Genomic DNA, 17,308 nt, shown 5'->3' on the forward strand with positions numbered 1-17,308 from the left:
TTTGTAGTGTAAAAGTGCTTTGAGTGGTCGGAAGACTAGAAAGGTGCTATACAAGTACAGTCCATTTACCATTTACCATAATCAGCCGTCATCCTCTAGAACCTCAACAGTGAGGCTCAGCTAAGTGATATACTGCTGTGAATACGTATGTAATGGAATCACTGATCTTCACACACACTCACTAAATATATCATAGTAAAACAAGCTATATTTGGAAGATACTTAAAAATTATGTCTCCATAAGCCGACAGCTTGACATATATATCAGGTATGAATGTGGGAACTGATGAAAGGTGAATTAAAAAAATCATATGCCAATAAGCAGAACTTTATTTCAGATACCTGGAAAAAGAGGGACGAGTGTTTAACCAGTTCCTCCACATGGTACCTCAGAAGAACTTGATGCTGCCAGTCTTCCTTTGAATTTGACGTACCAAATGAATCACTGTGTCACGCACACCTGACATGCACCTTGTCTTGAGAGGATCTGTGTGCATTGATTGAAAAAAAATGCAATTTGTATTTTCTGTACCTGGACAGGTCTTAATCTATCTGGACAGGCTGCCCAAGTAGAGAGAAACACTGATGTACAGTCTGGAGCAGAGTGAATGTTTTCACATGAGGCTGTCAGTGTCAAACTGTGTCACAAGTTGCTTATAGATCATGTGAAGATAAAACAGTGGTGCAAGTTTGTCAGAAGTGTTAAGATACATATACAGATATGTCACTAATACAGACAGGGCTGTTTGTCACCACAGTGTAAAGTGCAACAAGGGGCAGGTGGGAGCCACATATAATTATATTTATAAATACGACCTTTTAAAATACATATTTGAATTCAGACATTTAGTACATCAACATCAGTTTAAATATCCAGTTTTCACTTTGATGGTTGTAAGTTTTGCAAAAAGGTTTTTATAAATGTTCTGTAGAAGCTGATCATTTAGTCTACTTGACAGCAGAAAGTCACACAGTTAACTACACAGTTAAATACACAGTTAACTACACAGTTAACTACACAGTTAACTACACAGTTAAATACACAGTTAACTACACAGTTAACTACACAGTTTTGACTGAACAGGTCTCTTGACTTTCAGGTCAGTTGTGCTCTGACTACACTGTGATATTATGTGTACCTCACTCACTCCTCCACTGTTGCATCTAACTCTCTCTATAAGAGAATGTGGACAGTCATCAATGTCCTTACTGGCTCCTCCTCCCTCAAACACAAATCATATGTTTTTACAAAATAAACTTTGACTGTGAGAAAGAAAATGCTGAGAATTAAAGCTCTGCAGTAGGACAGTGATTGAAAATGATCTTTATTGCAAAATGAGATTTTTTTGTTGGCAAGAGATGTTATTCCTCTCAGCAACAACAACACACAAAAGCCCCAAAGCGGATTAATATGATGAAGCATCAGTTCCAGTTGTTTCCTGAGTCTATCTGGTGGCAGCATACACTACATTTGGCTCCACCACCTTTCTTTTTCTTTTTGCTTGAAATGTGACTGCAGCGTAGTTCAGCTCATCAGAGGCCTGATTCTGTAAAAAGAGTATTTACAGTCTTAATGTGGTGACTTGACAAGATTGAAATAAAATACAATATAGATACTGGTTCTTTGAGGCCGATACCAATATTGATATTTGGCCAATTGTCATGAACACCATGATGCCTTGATTTTTTTTTTAAAGTATTGTGACATTTAGTGAAGATGTGTATGAAGGAAAACATTTTACAGTTGAAAAATAAACTTGTTCGTGCTCTCTGATGGACACATTATGTAAAGAAGACACTGTTTCTAAATGACACATATCTTTGGCATTTTTATATTTGAATTTTTTGCTTATTTTGCTTATTTCTTACTCATCAGCCAACATAAACTGTGATACTGCAACAAGATCATTTCAGCTAATAGGTCTGGCTGTTTCTTGGTCTGTCATACAATATATCAAAGTAAATGTAAAAGTAGGATTCACCTCACTTGGTTGTGGATTCTGTTCTTCTTCAGCTAAGTGACAGAGACAATTACATCTGATCAGTTATTTGACAGTCATTGTTCTAAAATATTGCTGTTATTACATTTTTCAAGCAAGACGTTTCATATATTTCCTCCATATTGTCAACACTTGAAGAGAATGTCCAGTAGCAACAAAACCAATTATAAGACAGAAACAGTAACTTTGTAAAAGTACCTGTCTTAAGTTTCCTGATTTTAAGCAGCAGACCAATGATGACCATTACAAGGAAAACAGTCAGACCAGCCAGGATCACACTCGTCAACTTTGTTATTCCATTAGACTCACACTCACATTCTACATGAAAGATCATTAAATCAGACTAAATTACTACCAGAAGTGACTTGAGATGAAAAACAAATCAAGCAGAGATGTTTCATTTTCAAATGTTTGACAATCTGCATTTCTACATCTGCAAATCTTACTTTTAGATGTGTCATCCACGTCATCATGTGATCCATCATCACTGCCTTTTAATGAAATGAAGATACATTTAGTCTTGATTTTGAGAGATTTGCATCACAATCATTGTTTGGTAATGTTTAAACTGTCACTTTGTTGCATATGTAGATATTAGATAATAATTATGAAATATATTAACAATATAAACATAAATGACCAAACAAAATACAAGACTTAACATTAATCTTACCTTTAACTTTTAAATGTATCTCACTGAAAACATAATGTGCACTTGTGTAGAATCCACAGAAATACAGTCCAGAGTCTGATGAATCCACTTGTTTGATTTTAAGAAAGACGGTAGAGATGTTGGAGCTCATTTCAAATTTTCCCTTCTGAACACCATCACCGAATTCAACTTCACTGTCAGATTTGATCTGAACAGAGATACAGTAGATCTTGGTTCTGTTGACAAGTCTCAGCCAGAAAGTTATAGACTCATGTTTTGATATATTGGAGCACTGCAGTGTGACTTCTTGGCCAGACTGGACCTCCACAACCTGAGACTCAGACACTGAGACAGAGATCCAGCCTGAAACACACAGCAGAGACAAGTTGTTACAGGAAGATAAACGATACCTCTTAATGAATTTAACAGTGAGTATATAAGTTTCAATTGTGTCGGCTGAACATAAAATAACAACATTTGTAATGAAGTTGAGACTAATTCAAAGCCAATACTCACTAATGCTGCAGAGACTTAAAGCAGTTATCAAGGTAAAGGTCTTCATGGTGCGTATGACTGAAGCTCTGCAATGTCCGTGCTTGATGTGTGACCCAGGAAGGTTGATCTCAATATAAAGAGGCGGGCTGTTTTCTTGTTGCTTGTCTTGTTCCTCAAACTGACATTAATGCTTTCAGGAAAAGCATCTTGATGCAGATGTTTGCCTCAGTGAGAACGAGACAAAGTTATTTTTCAGACAATGTGATTTAATAATAAATAATCTTCAAGCCAAATTACATACAATATAGTGAACAAAGATATATTGAATAAGAGTGTTTCCCCTAGGTTGATTGCTTTGGGGCGGTGGGGGGTGAAGGGTTGTGATGGCTGATGAAAAACTCAGAAGACACATTTCCACGACAACGATTTGGAAGACGAGTCTTTTCTTTGTCTTGAGAAGCTGCAGCATTTATTTATTTACTGCCAGACTGACAAGTTACTGCTAACCTTTTCATCTGCTCCGCTCGCATTCACCGTCACTTTTCTGCCTCTCTCTCTCTGCACTCGCTCAAGTACACACGCTCATTTACACACTCACCACACACACACACACACATTACACACTGCCCTATTCCTAAACAGAGCTACACTACGGCAGTGTGCCACTGCTGAATGAATATTGGGGAAACACTGAGATATTTACCTCAATATCCAGTTTCTTGCTGTTTGTGTTTTTTCTATTATATCATTACACATTATAGCTGCTCCAAGACTAAACAGTGAGTGCTGACATGCTCTCCATGTTGTTGTTATCTCTGATTTCTTCTCAGAGCTGAATACAAACCTTCAGTGCACTTATCATTTTTAATTGTTTTTAATATTCTCATTCAACATTTCTTCTTTTACTGTCATTAATATTGTTGTTCTGTAACCTGTGAAACTAACTGTGGCCTAAACATTGTCAGTCATGTTCTAATGAAATAAACAATAAAAAGATTGGGAGCAAGAAAATCCTGAGAACATTTTTCAGGACCCGTTATTGTCGAGCGCTTTCATCTAAATTTCACAAAGTACATGCTTCATATCTGGTTGTGTAAATATGAGTTTGTATATTTCAACAAGTCTGAAAGAAACTGTGAAGGTCAATTAGTCAGTTTGTATAAAGTAATGAGTGGAGTAGTGAAATATTGTCAGGAGTTGATATATACTGGTAACTTTTAACTAGACTTGGATGTTTGTGGTTATGGCTGAAAACCAGTCTTCCTGTGGTTTAGACTTTACTGTTGCTGTTTGTCGTCTGCTGGTTATTTCTACACTTTGTTTCTCCAAAACATCTGTACAAATACAGCTGCAGATTGTGTTTTATCCTCACGAGCAAAGCAACAAGGCCAGTGTCACTTTTTCTTTTTAGACTTTCTCACAGATTAGTGAGTTCAGAAGCATCATAATGTGTTCAGACCACACTGTGTTGTCTCCACTGTGAAAGACTTCAACTCTCTCTATACTCTGTGTAGTCATCAGTGTCCAAAGGACAAGATAATAGCAAGATTTTTGACAAGTGAAGGGAAAAATAAAAAGGCAACAAAACTCATCATTAACAAGCCGAAGTGCAGCTTCATGCTGTCTGTTGTGGCCTCTCTGCTCTGCATGTGTGTGTGTGTGTCGCTCAAATGAAACACAGCAGAGAAGAGAGATGGAGAAGCATCGGAGACTCTGAAGCACATAAAAAAACACAGCAATGTAACCTGTTCATTACATTTTTATAGTGTTCTGACCTCACACCCTGCGTGCTGTTATTGGCTGGGGGCTACACACCCACTGCCCAAAGGCTGACGCCCAGAAGAATTCACACACCTCCACTGGGTCATAAGTGATGATTGAGAGTCATTACTTTAGTATGAGTCTATACATTGTTTGTTTTAGGAAAATCCTGCATAATATGCCTTTAAATATGTTGCACTGACTATTACTGGATATTTGATTATGGAGAATCAACAAAAATACAACCCAGTGTCAGATAGATTCATAAGCCTGATTTTGAAAAATAAAATGTAGATATTGAATGCCATTTCAAATGTTCCTTTTTGAACCCCATTACAGAAAGAAGCAGGCTCAATATAATTGTACAGAGAGGAAATACAACAGGGCTTGTTTCTGTTGACCAGTCTAAACCAGAATATCTGAGAGGAAGAAGTGGAAAAGTTGGAGCACAGCAGAGAGTCTTCTTCACCAAGCTGGACCTCCACAGTCTGAAACTCAGAGGCTGAGCTGATATAGGAAGAAAAAACAAAACCTAAATTCAGCACTTTCCAGCAACATGTGACAGTAAATAGCTCTCTCAATGTTGTACTTAATAGTTCAGTTACTGTGGTCTGTAAAGAACATGACGGTTTGAGATGAGATGGATTTACACTTGATGGTATTTTAACTGATTACATCTCAACAGATACATCACCAAAATATCTTCACGTTAAGAAGAAAACAAGTTGTGTGAAAGAGGAACAGTTTTAATTGCATGTGGTTTTACAGCAGAGAGCTAAAGGCCAGTCTTGCTGTGGTTTTGTTTTGACTGGTTCATACTTTTACCACAATGGAAAATGACAGGGGCAGGGTGCACAAGACTTGTTACATGTCTGCACAGTTACTATACTTATTCACTGTGTCAGTACATAATAGAGACATTTCTAAAATGTAGAAATAATAATATATTGAGCCAAATAGAGGAAAATATAGTCTTGTTGAGATTGTTTGTACATTAGTAGAGATCAAGAGGTTAAACAAATTTAGTTTCATGACCCATGATGTTCACTTGAGACCACACTGTGCTGTACTTCCTGTCAAACAAGTGACGTTTACCTCACTAACTCCTCCCTTCTTGCAGACCATCTGACTCTCCCTATAAGGAGATTTGACAGTGATCAGTGTCCTTTTCTGGCTCCTCCTCCATCAAACATCTAACATGCTGTCGTTTCTCTCAGATTAGGATCAGAGGCAGACAGAATAAGAAAGACTTTAACAGAGAAGGATTGAAAGAAACACAAGCAATAAAATGCAAACTTTTAATTTATTGATCATTTTTCACAGTGAGTCCTTCCACCCACTGCCCACACACAAACACACATCAGATTACTGTGATAAAGCATCAATTCCTCTCTGAGCTGCAGTTACAGTTCCTCTCTGAGTTTATCTGCTGGCAGCACAAGTTCTCACCTTTTTTCTTTTTTCTGTCTGAAGAATAAGATGAAGACAAACAAGATAAAAAGACACTGAGACTGAGAGCAAGAGAGAAAGAAGCACGAGAGAATCAAAAGTCAACCAGAACATAATTAAAATGAGATTCTAGACAAAGTGATGTCAACTGCTCCTACTTACCACTCACATATGAAAACACATCAGCCAATTACAGGCCTGGAATTAAGTCATTTTTAGGGCAAGGCCACTTTGGCCTTTGATAATTACAAATTTATTGGGGCATTGCAAGGTCAAAACCAATGGTGCAACAACAATAAGTGATAATTATATTGTGTAAAGATAAAACAGTACACAGTCAACAATTAGTAGTCAGTGAATTGAAAAACAGTATTGAGTTTATTAAAACTGTACACTGAATGTTTGACTTTTCCACAAAATGCTGTCTGAAAAAATGTGAACAATTCATTATATTAATTGCTATTGTTATATTTTAATGCTAAAATTAAGTGTATAAATGGGCTAAGGGTGATGAAAATGAATCTGAACAAGTTTCCACACGTGTGCAACTATTAGCATTTGAGTCTGAGATCATAGGAGCAGTCACAAAAATGACTTAAAACCATAGACTGTATAAAAATGCTTAAAACACTTTTTTAAACGTTAAACATTAAACACACTGATGAGAAACGTCTCAAGGAGAGACTCGGATGAGAGCTGCCAGTCATGTAACAGCCGGCAGACTCTGCTGATCTGTCTTAACTGAGAAGTGACCGTCTGCCTACAGAGAAATGTGTGTGTGTGTGTGTGTGTGTGTGTGTGTGTGTGTGTGTGTGTGTTAATGTTGCATCACACTGAAAAAGTAGCAACCCGTCAGATCTCACAGCAAGTTACAAACTCTATGTATGTTCATAGTTAGCCAACAGCAATATCCTGGTTAGGATGTCAACGGTTAACTGCTGAGAATATTTTTGACTGGTTATGCATGTCGGTCTACAGGTTCATTTGCATACACACTGCACTAATGGCTTGTTCACAACATCAGATATTCTTTTTCAATGGATAAAGTACCAATGTAAAACTGACTTCTACACAGAGTGTTGCATTATGGGCTGTTTGTAACATTAATGTTGCTAGGCTAGCGATTGTCTTAAAGTCTGTTTATAGTGAGTGTGTTGGAGTCAATCGGCACTAAAAGTGTTTCGCTAGTCCAGTTTAACCTGCTGGAGTTCTGAAGGATCATGGAATGTGTTTTTCTGCCACGGAGGAAATAAATTCATGATGAGTGAAAACGAGTGAAGCATCTTCTGACGTCTCTACTACTACTACAAGCTGCCAGATGCCACTGTCACAGACAGTCTTATTAATAGTAACTGCCAGAGAAAATCATTTTGACCGCTTCCAAGAGCCTGGCAGGAGAGTGTGTGACTAACTTTAAAACACAACGTGTATGAATACTTACACTGTACAGTCTTAAGCTGCCTGTGCTCATCACATAATGTTTTAGCTAATGTAAGCTAAAGGGTTAGCTGTTAATGTTTACGTTGACATTACACATATATTTGCGGGATGGGAGAAATCTTGCGCCACTGTTGATGTCCAGCATGATGATTGAGACACTGGGAAACATTGAGAGTGTTTATTTGCTGCGTTGCATGTAGTTTTGAATGAGGAAGTACGCAACTTTCTTTTAAGGGAACAATGGCCAGTTCAAAACAGGCCACGCTAAACTGGCCATGGGGGTAGTTAATTTTAGAAGGGGCATTACGGCCACACTCTGGGGCATCCACGGCACTGGTTGTTTGGCCGTGGCATAATTCCTGCCCTGCAATTAATATGACAAAGCATATTCTAAACTCACACATCCAGTAGCTTCCTGAATCTGGTGGCAGCAGCAAACACAACATTCAGCTCCAGCTCTCTCTCTGATGCAGACCTGCAATTTTTCTTTTGTCTTTGGATGGGCTACATAGTTCAGGTCATCTGAGCTCATATTTTGTACATAAGAGTTCACACAGTCATGTGTTGTATCTTAGATGCTGTAGCTGAGTTTGTCAGGTATCATCCTTAAATCTGTGCATAATTAAAGTTTTTTTTAAAATGTCTTTCTTCCAAACAAGTAGGATAAATCTTGTAATTCAGTCACATTAAAGTTATAATACTATTGTTTTCTCCAATAGCCATTCAATGCATTTCTATTCAGTAATGATCTCTCAGTATAGTAGTTATGTTTAGATGTTTAAAAGTAGCATTACTCTCTATCTTTGAATACAGCAAGGCCTTTGATGTCTGTGGAAGGTTTCACTGCTTTATTTGTAGCTTTGACTCTGGACATCTCTTGATTTTTACTTCATTTCAGCTCAGACCACACTGTGCTGTCTCTTCCTGTCAAACAAGTGATGTGTCACCCACCCTCCCTATCGTACTCTCTCTGTAACTAAGTTTGACCGTCATCAGTGTCCTTTCTGCTCTTTTAATTATCACATTAAGATTGTAGACAGATGAAATAAGAAAGACAAAGACTTTGGCTTAGAAAAGAAAAAGAAAAACACAAGCATGAAAATACAAACTATTTTTTATTTTTGTGGTTGCTTGTATTCACCACCTACATGTGAGAACAACCACAGAATAATATGATAAAGCATCAGAGCTGCAGTTCCAGTTGCTTCCTGAGTCTATCTAGTGGCAGCATAAACAACATGAGTTTCCTCCTCTCTCTCTACTGCTGGCCTTCTGCTTCTTATTGTTTTTGGAAGGAACCTCAGCACTGAAGAGTTCAGCTCATCTGAGCCCAAATACTGTAAATCAGAGAATTGGAGTCACATACTGTATCTCACACTGCAATCTCTGTTTTTTCAATGTCTTCAAGTGCTGCACCTTTTACCGACACAGTTCTTCAGAAGTCAGATAAAACAAAATGTAGAAGCAGTTTTATTTGGTGTGTTTTGTGGTTGTTGCTACATTGTGAAAGTAACACACTGGAGAAAATAGTACAGAGCTGAAGGCCATTCTTGCTGTGGTTGAGATGTCTCTTTTAGGCTGACACAGACAGTACTGTTTGTTACACTTGAAAGTGGCAGGATGGACGACTGAGAGCATAAATACATGTTACATGCTAAAAAACACACCTGGATGTTAGCTGTAGACTATTTTCTTCCACGTACCACTATAGACACAGCGACATACTGTATGTACTGTGCATACAGTCTATATTAAGTCAACATTTAAAGCTTACGTTTCTGTATTGATGTGCTGTAATAACATCTTTACAAGAGTGATATGAAATAAAACTCAGCACTAGAAAGAAGATGCAACTGTTATGCATCTTTTTTTCTGCCAAAGTGATGGTCTCCTGTCCACCAAACACACAAAAACACATAAAAACACAAGTGCAGATTCACATGAAAAAGCATCAGTTCCCCTCTGAAGAGCTTTTCTTGTTTCTTGAGTCTATCTGGTGGCAGCATACACAACATTTGGCTCCACCGCTCTTCTTTTTGCTTTTTGACAGAAAGTCACTGCTGCATAGTTCAGGTCATCAGAGCCCAGATTCTGTAAATAAAAGTATTTACAGTCAATCACCTTAAGAAGTGGAAATGAAGAGAAAAACAAAACAATGGCTGGACATGATCTTAAATTATAAAACAAATACAAGTAAATGATCAAACTTTACTTGTAAAGTAAATGATAAAACATGATTCACCTCACTCTGTTGTCGATTCTTTTCTTCATTAGCTGCCAAATGAAAGAGACAATGTATCTAATCAGTTAATTGACCGTCATTATTCTAAAACTTTACTGTTATTCTGTTTTGGCAAACATGAAATTTAGTAGTCCTCCAAAATATTTATACAACTTTAAAGAATTTGTGAAAAAAAACTATAAACCAAATACAAGATTGAAACATTACCTCTCTGAAGTTTTCTGTTTTTAACAACCAGACCAATGATGACCGTAGTGTGGAGAACAAACAGACTGCCCAAGATCACCAAGATCACACCCATCAGCTTTGTTGTTGCATCCGACTCTGCCACAAGAAAGATCTTTAATCAGACTGTTTCCCCTTTTCTAGCTAAAAATGACTAACATTAAAATGGACAAATGAATTTTGCACAATGAAATCTATAAGAGACTCTTACGTTTAGACTTTCTGTCAATGTCATCATATGATTCATCATCACTGCCTTTTAATGAAATGAAGATACATTTTATTTTTATTTTGTATTAAAAATGTGCATCAATATCTTGTTCTGACAATAATTAAATAGCCACATATAGAAAGACATAAGAGAAGAATATAAATTTCATAACATCTTACCTTCAACATTTAAATGTATGACACTTAAAAATGTCTGTCCGCTAATGTAAAATCCACAGAAATAAACCCCTGAGTCAGATAAATCCACTTCCTTAATGTTGAGAGAGACTGTGGAAATGTTGGAGCTCATTTGAAATTTTCCATTTTTAAATCCATCACAGTATTTAACAGTTTCAGAGCTGATCATAGTTGAGATACAGCTGGCTTTGGTTCTGTTGACCAGTCTGAACCAGGATGTTGTTGCTTGAACTTTGCTAATGTTGGTGCACTGCAGTGTGACGTTTTCACCAGACTGGACCTCCACAGTGTGAGACTCAGAAAGTGAGACAGAGATCCAGCCTGAAACACACAGCAGAGACAACAAGAGATTTAGTTGTTATAGGAAGAAAAACAAAACCTCTTAATAAATTGAATAATGAGCAAAAACCATTAAATTCTGGCAGCAATGAAGTTGAGAGAAATGTAGTGGCAGTACTTACTGATGCTGCAGAGAATGAAAGCTGTTATCAAGGTAAGGTTCATCATGGTGCGTATGATTGTAGCTCAGCAATGTGTGTAATCAAACTGTGCTCCAGGAAGGGTGCTCTCAATTTAAGAGGTGGGGCCATTTTTTCTTGCTCATACAGTTGCGTAAACTGTCCACGTGAATGCTTTCTGTAAAACGAGTGTTGATGCCAAATGATCGTCTGAACGGATACGAGATGGTTATCCTAAAGGTTATTTTAGCTACGTAGTTTTCAAACCAAAGTTAAAGAATGATAGAATTTACACACACACACCCCTCCCAAATCTGAACAAACCCTGGTGAAACCCAAATATAGCAACAGCTAGCCAGCTAAGGAGACACAATATACAGGTTTGGATTTACCCAAAAGTGTTTTCCTCCTTTCATTGAAAAGGCTGAAGACACAGCAAAGCTAACACACCTGGAGCAATCTGTCTCTCTACTGAATGTACACAGACATTATGTTGATCCTCCATCCAATTCTTTGTAAGACAGCAATCCCACCTTCCTATGTAGGAGTAAAAAGAGCATCACTGGGATTAGTAACTGTGTCAATACTGAATTTAAAAACTGAATCCCTTACATTACTTGTAAGAGATTTGAAACTACTCATTAATGAAAAATGTATCACATCAGTGTAATGTGCTCTGGTTGAAACATTGATCAAGAATGTTGTTGGATTTGTTCTGTGTCAGCTGTCAACTGATCTTTGTCTGACTCAATACTAGTAAAACCTCACAATATGTCAATAATGTGTATAGACCAGAGGCAGACTGAACACCACTGGATGTCATGTAGGCAGCTATACTGGAAACATCTACAATGTCCAGATGATGGGGCGGCTGTGGCTCAGGAGGTAGAGTGGGTCATCCACTCATCGGAAGATCGGCGGTTGGATTCCCGGCTCCTCCAGTCCACATGCCGATGTGTCCTTGGGCAAGATACTTAACCCCTCAGTGTATGAATGTGTGTGAATGGTTAGTTTCCTCTGATGGGCAGGTTGGGACCTTGCATGGTAGCCCCTGTACCCATTCAGCTTATGAATGTGTGTGAATGGGTGAATGTGATTTGTAGTGTAAAAGCGCTTTGAGTGGTCGGAAGACTAGAAAGGTGCTATACAAGTACAGTCCATTTACCATTTACCATGATCAGCCGTTGTCCTCTAGAACCTCAACAGTGAGGCTCAGCTAAGTGATGTACTGCTGTGAATACTTATGTAATGGAATCACTGATCTTCACACACACTCACTAAAGCATATCATAGTAAAACAAGCTATTTTTGGAAGATGCTTAATAATTATGTCTCCATAAGCCGACAGCTTGACATATATATGAGGTATGAATGTAGGAACTGATGAAAGGTGAATTAAAAAAATCATATGCCAATTAGCAGAACTTTATTTCAGATACCTGGAAAAAGAGGGACGAGTGTTTAACCAGTTCCTCCACATGGTACCTCAGAAAAACTTGATGCTGCCAGTCTTCCTTTGAATTTGACGTACCAAATGAATCACTGTGTCACGCACACCTGACATGCACCTTGTCTTGAGAGGATCTGTGTGCATTGATTGAAAAAAAATGCAATTTGTATTTTCTGTACCTGGGCAGGTCTTAATCTATCTGGGCAGGTCTTAATCTATCTGGACAGGTCTTAATCTATCTGGGCAGGTCTTAATCTATCTGGACAGGCTGCCCAAGTAGAGAGAAACACTGATGTACAGTCTGGAGCAGAGTGAATGTTTTCACATGAGGCTGTCAGTGTCAAACTGTGTCACAAGTTGCTTATAGATCATGTGAAGATAAAACAGTGGTGCAAGTTTGTCAGAAGTGTTAAGATACATATACAGATATGTCACTAATACAGACAGGGCTGTTTGTCACCACAGTGTAAAGTGCAACAAGGGGCAGGTGGGAGCCACATATAATTATATTTATAAATACGACCTTTTAAAATACATATTTGAATTCAGACATTTAGTACATCAACAACAGTTTAAATATCCAGTTTTCACTTTGATGGTTGTAAGTTTTGCAAAAACGTTTTTATAAATGTTCTGTAGAAGCTGATCATTTAGTCTACTTGACAGCAGAAAGTCACACAGTTAACTACACAGTTAACTACACAGTTAAATACACAGTTAACTACACAGTTAACTACACAGTTAACTACACAGTTAAATACACAGTTTTGACTGAACAGGTTTCTTGACTTTCAGGTCAGTTGTGCTCTGACTACACTGTGATATTATGTGTACCTCACTCACTCCTCCACTGTTGCATCTAACTCTCTCTATAAGAGAATGTGGACAGTCATCAATGTCCTTACTGGCTCCTCCTCCATCAAACACCAATCATATTGTTTTGCTGTCAGATCTCCATCTGAGGCAGATAAAATAATCAAGAAAGAGACTTTGAGAGAGATGAGAATGAAAACATTTAGCTCACTTTATTTATTTGCAGAAATAACAAAACACACACAAACAATACATTAAAGAATTAAAAATGATTTTCATCAGGTGGTTAACTCAACAACACACAACACAATTTTGTATGAATCAAACTTGTTTAGATGATTTGTCATCATTTTTGGATAAGTTGATGGTGTGTATCGCTACCCTCACAATACTCCACCAGCAGATTAATGAAGCATTAGTTTCACTCTGAGCTGTTGCTGTTGTTTCTTCTTGTCTGTCTGCTGGCAGCATAAATAACATGAGTGTCCACTTCTCTCTGTGATGCAGGCCTCCTGCTTCTTATTGTTGTTGAATACAAAGTCAGTGCTGTGTCCTTCAGCTGATCAGAGTCCAGATTCTGTAAATAAAAGTACATGCAGTTCTACATGTCAAATAGCTGAGTTTGTGAGAAAAACACTAATGACTTGTGATGATTCTACAACCTTTGAAATGATCAAACACAAAAGTGGATTTACCTTGTTCACTAGTGAATTCTGCCCTTCAGTCGCAGCTGAGTGACAGAGACAATACATCTGATCAGTTAATAGAAAGTTTGCTGTCATCACATTTTGGCTACAAGAGATGTTCTATTTTTTCATCATACTGACACTATTGAACATTTCCATAAGTGTTTAGTTTGAGTAATTCTCATAAAGTACCTGTCTTAAGTTTCCTGACTTTAACCAGCAGACCAATGATGACCATTACAAGGAAAACAGTCAGACCAGCCAGGATCACACTCATCAACTTTGTTGTTGCATCAGACTCTTCTACAAGAAAGATCATTAAATCAGACTAAATTACTACCAGAAGTGACTTGAGATGAAAAACAAATCAAGCAGAGATGTTTCATTTTCAAATGTTTGACAATCTGCATTTCTACATCTGCAAATCTTACTTTTAGATGTGTCGTCCACGTCATCATGTGATCCATCATCACTGCCTTTTAATGAAATGAAGATACATTTAGTCTTGATTTTGAGAGATTTGCATCACAATCATTGTTTGGTAATGTTTAAACTGTCACTTTGTTGCATATGTAGATATTAGATAATAATTATGAAATATATTAACAATATAAACATAAATGACCAAACAAAATACAAGACTTAACATTAATCTTACCTTTAACTTTTAAATGTATGTCACTGAAAAGTAGACGTGCACTTGTGTAGAATCCACAGAAATACAGTCCAGAGTCTGATGAATCCACTTGTTTGATTTTAAGAAAGATGGTAGAGATGTGGTGGCTCATTTCAAATCTTCCATTTTGAACACCATCACAGAATTCAGCTTTGCTGTCAAACCTGACCTTAACAGAGATACAGTTGATCTTGGTTCTGTTGACAAGTCTCAGCCAGAAAGTTACAGACTCATGTTTTAATATATTGGGGCACTGCAGTGTGACTTCTTGACCAGACTGGACCTCCACAACCTGAGACTCAGACACTGAGACAGAGATCCAGCCTGAAACACACAGCAGAGACAAGTTGTTACAGGAAGATAAACGATACCTCTTAATGAATTTAACAGTGAGTATATAAGTTTCAATTGTGTCGGCTGAACACAGAATAACAACATTTGTAATGAAGTTGAGACTAATTCAAAGCCAATACTCACTAATGCTGCAGAGACTTAAAGCAGTTATCAAGGTAAAGGTCTTCATGGTGCGTATGACTGAAGCTCTGCAATGTCTGTTCTAGATGTGTGACCCAGGAAGGTTGATTTCAACATAAAGAGGCGGGCTGTTTTCTTGTTGCTTGTCTTGTTCCTCAAACTGACATTAATGCTTTCAGGAAAAGCATCTTGATGCAGATGTTTGCCTCAATGAGAACGAGACAAAGTTATTTTTCAGACAATGTGATTTAATAATAAATAATCTTCAAGCCAAATTACATACAATATAGTGAAGAAAGATATATTGAATAAGAGTGTTTCTCCTAGGTTGATTGCTTTGGGGCGGTGGGGGGTGAAGGGTTGTGATGGCTGATGAAAAACTCAGAAGACACATTTCCACGACAACGATTTGGAAGACGAGTCTTTTCATTGTCTTGAAGCTGCAGCATTTATTTATTTACTGCCAGACTGACAAGTTACTGCTAACCTTTTCATCTGCTCCGCTCGCATTCACCGTCACTTTTCTGCCTCTCTCTCTCTGCACTCGCTCAAGTACACACGCTCATTTACACACACACACACACACACACATTACACACTGCCCTATTCCTAAACAGTGCTACACTACGGCAGTGTGGCGCTGCTGAATGAATATTGGGGAAACACTGAGATATTTACCTCAATATCCAGTTTCTTGCTGTTTGTGTTTTTTCTATTATATCATTACACATTATAGCTGCTCCAAGACTAAACAGTGAGTGCTGACATGCTCTCCATGTTGTTGTTATCTCTGATTTCTTCTCAGAGCTGAATACAAACCTTGAGTGCACTTATCATTTTTAATTGTTTTTAATATTCTCATTCAACATTAATTGTTTATTAATTTAACAATAAACAATAAAAAGATTGGGAGCAAGAAAATCCTGAGAACATTTTTCAGGACCCGTTATTGTCGAGCGCTTTCATCAAAATTTCACAAAGTACATGCTTCATATCTGGTTGTGTAAATATGAGTTTGTATATTTCAACAAGTGTGAAAGAAACTGTGAAGGTCAATTAGTCAGTTTGTATAAAGTAATGAGTGGAGTAGTGAAATATTGTCAGGAGTTGATATATACTGGTAACTTTTAACTAGACTTGGATGTTTGTGGTTATGGCTGAAAACCAGTCTTCCTGTGGTTTAGACTTTACTGTTGCTGTTTGTCGTCTGCTGGTTATTTCTACACTTTGTTTCTCCAAAACATCTGTACAAATACAGCTGCAGATTGTGTTTTATCCTCACGAGCAAAGCAACAAGGCCGGTGTCACTTTTTCTTTTTAGACTTTCTCACAGATTTGTGAGTTCAGAAGCATCATCAGTGTTTCCTCTATATTCATTCATCAGTAAAATTATGAGCGCCGCTGCTAAAATTTCAGATAAATGAGCGACTCATGATTTTCACTCGCACACTGTGTGAGCACAATAACACCCTACATTATTGTGGATTTTCTTTAGTCATCCTCCCTCTCTTCGTTCTTCAAAGGACATCTACGTGAAAGGTACAAGAGTAGCGTAGCTCCGTTAAGGAATAAGGCAGTGTGTGTGTGTGTGTAAATGTGCGTGTGTAGTTGCGCGAGCGCAGACAGCAAGCGGCAGAAACATGACGTGAACGCGAGCGAGCAGAGGAAAAGTTTAGCAGTAAGTTGTCAATGTAGCAGTAAATATACAGTACAGACTGTGTGTCAGTTACTAAATGCAGCAGCTCCTCAAGACAAAGAAAATACTCATCTATCGAAGGGGGTTAGCCCCGAAGTTAGCAACAACACGTTAGCTTAACTTGACCAAACTCACTTAAGGTGGACTGACTTTGAAGGTGGACCAGCAATTCTCATTTTAGTGTCAGTGTTACTGTTTTTCAAATGCCCCCCACATATGCATATGAATGCAAACACAGTTACTATACTGCTAACATGCTGTCGTTTCTCTCAGATTAGGATCAGAGGCAGACAGAATAAGAAAGACTTTAACAGGGAAGGATTGAAAGAAACACAAGCAATAAAATGCAAACTTTTAATTTATTGATCATTTTTTCACAGTGA

General features: G+C 37.7%; 3 protein-coding genes across 6 annotated transcripts in view; all 3 read right to left on the bottom strand.

The window, feature by feature from the left end:
* The window catches only part of LOC121890064, a 31,523-nt gene that overhangs the window by 2,964 nt on the left and 11,251 nt on the right, over positions 1-17,308 (bottom strand). The window lies entirely within an intron of this gene.
* On the bottom strand, positions 1,446-15,322 carry LOC121890053. Of its 3 annotated transcripts, none has more exons than XM_042402312.1 (6): positions 15,233-15,322; positions 14,738-15,079; positions 14,511-14,555; positions 2,316-2,318; positions 1,983-2,014; positions 1,446-1,547 (listed from the first exon to the last, which is right to left on the bottom strand). In XM_042402312.1, exons 1-6 carry the CDS (start codon positions 15,276-15,278, stop codon positions 1,446-1,448), a joined length of 570 nt encoding a protein of 189 aa, XP_042258246.1. In that variant the 5' UTR covers positions 15,279-15,322. The 3 variants fall into 3 exon arrangements, with proteins under 3 accessions (XP_042258246.1, XP_042258245.1, XP_042258244.1); XM_042402311.1 differs by lacking the exon at positions 2,316-2,318 and adding an exon at positions 14,272-14,382; XM_042402310.1 differs by lacking the exons at positions 1,446-1,547; positions 1,983-2,014; positions 2,316-2,318 and adding exons at positions 13,760-13,970; positions 14,089-14,123; positions 14,272-14,382.
* Positions 9,271-11,233, bottom strand: LOC121890062. Of its 2 annotated transcripts, XM_042402323.1 has the most exons (6): positions 11,134-11,233; positions 10,655-10,993; positions 10,476-10,520; positions 10,247-10,363; positions 10,040-10,071; positions 9,271-9,888 (listed from the first exon to the last, which is right to left on the bottom strand). In XM_042402323.1, the coding sequence occupies exons 1-6, from the start codon at positions 11,177-11,179 to the stop codon at positions 9,787-9,789; spliced, it is 681 nt and encodes a 226-aa protein (XP_042258257.1). In that variant the 5' UTR covers positions 11,180-11,233; the 3' UTR covers positions 9,271-9,786. The 2 variants fall into 2 exon arrangements, with proteins under 2 accessions (XP_042258257.1, XP_042258258.1); XM_042402324.1 differs by lacking the exon at positions 10,476-10,520.

Source organism: Thunnus maccoyii, chromosome 22 (assembly GCF_910596095.1).
Source record: "Thunnus maccoyii chromosome 22, fThuMac1.1, whole genome shotgun sequence".
Taxonomy (NCBI): Eukaryota; Metazoa; Chordata; class Actinopteri; order Scombriformes; family Scombridae; genus Thunnus; species Thunnus maccoyii.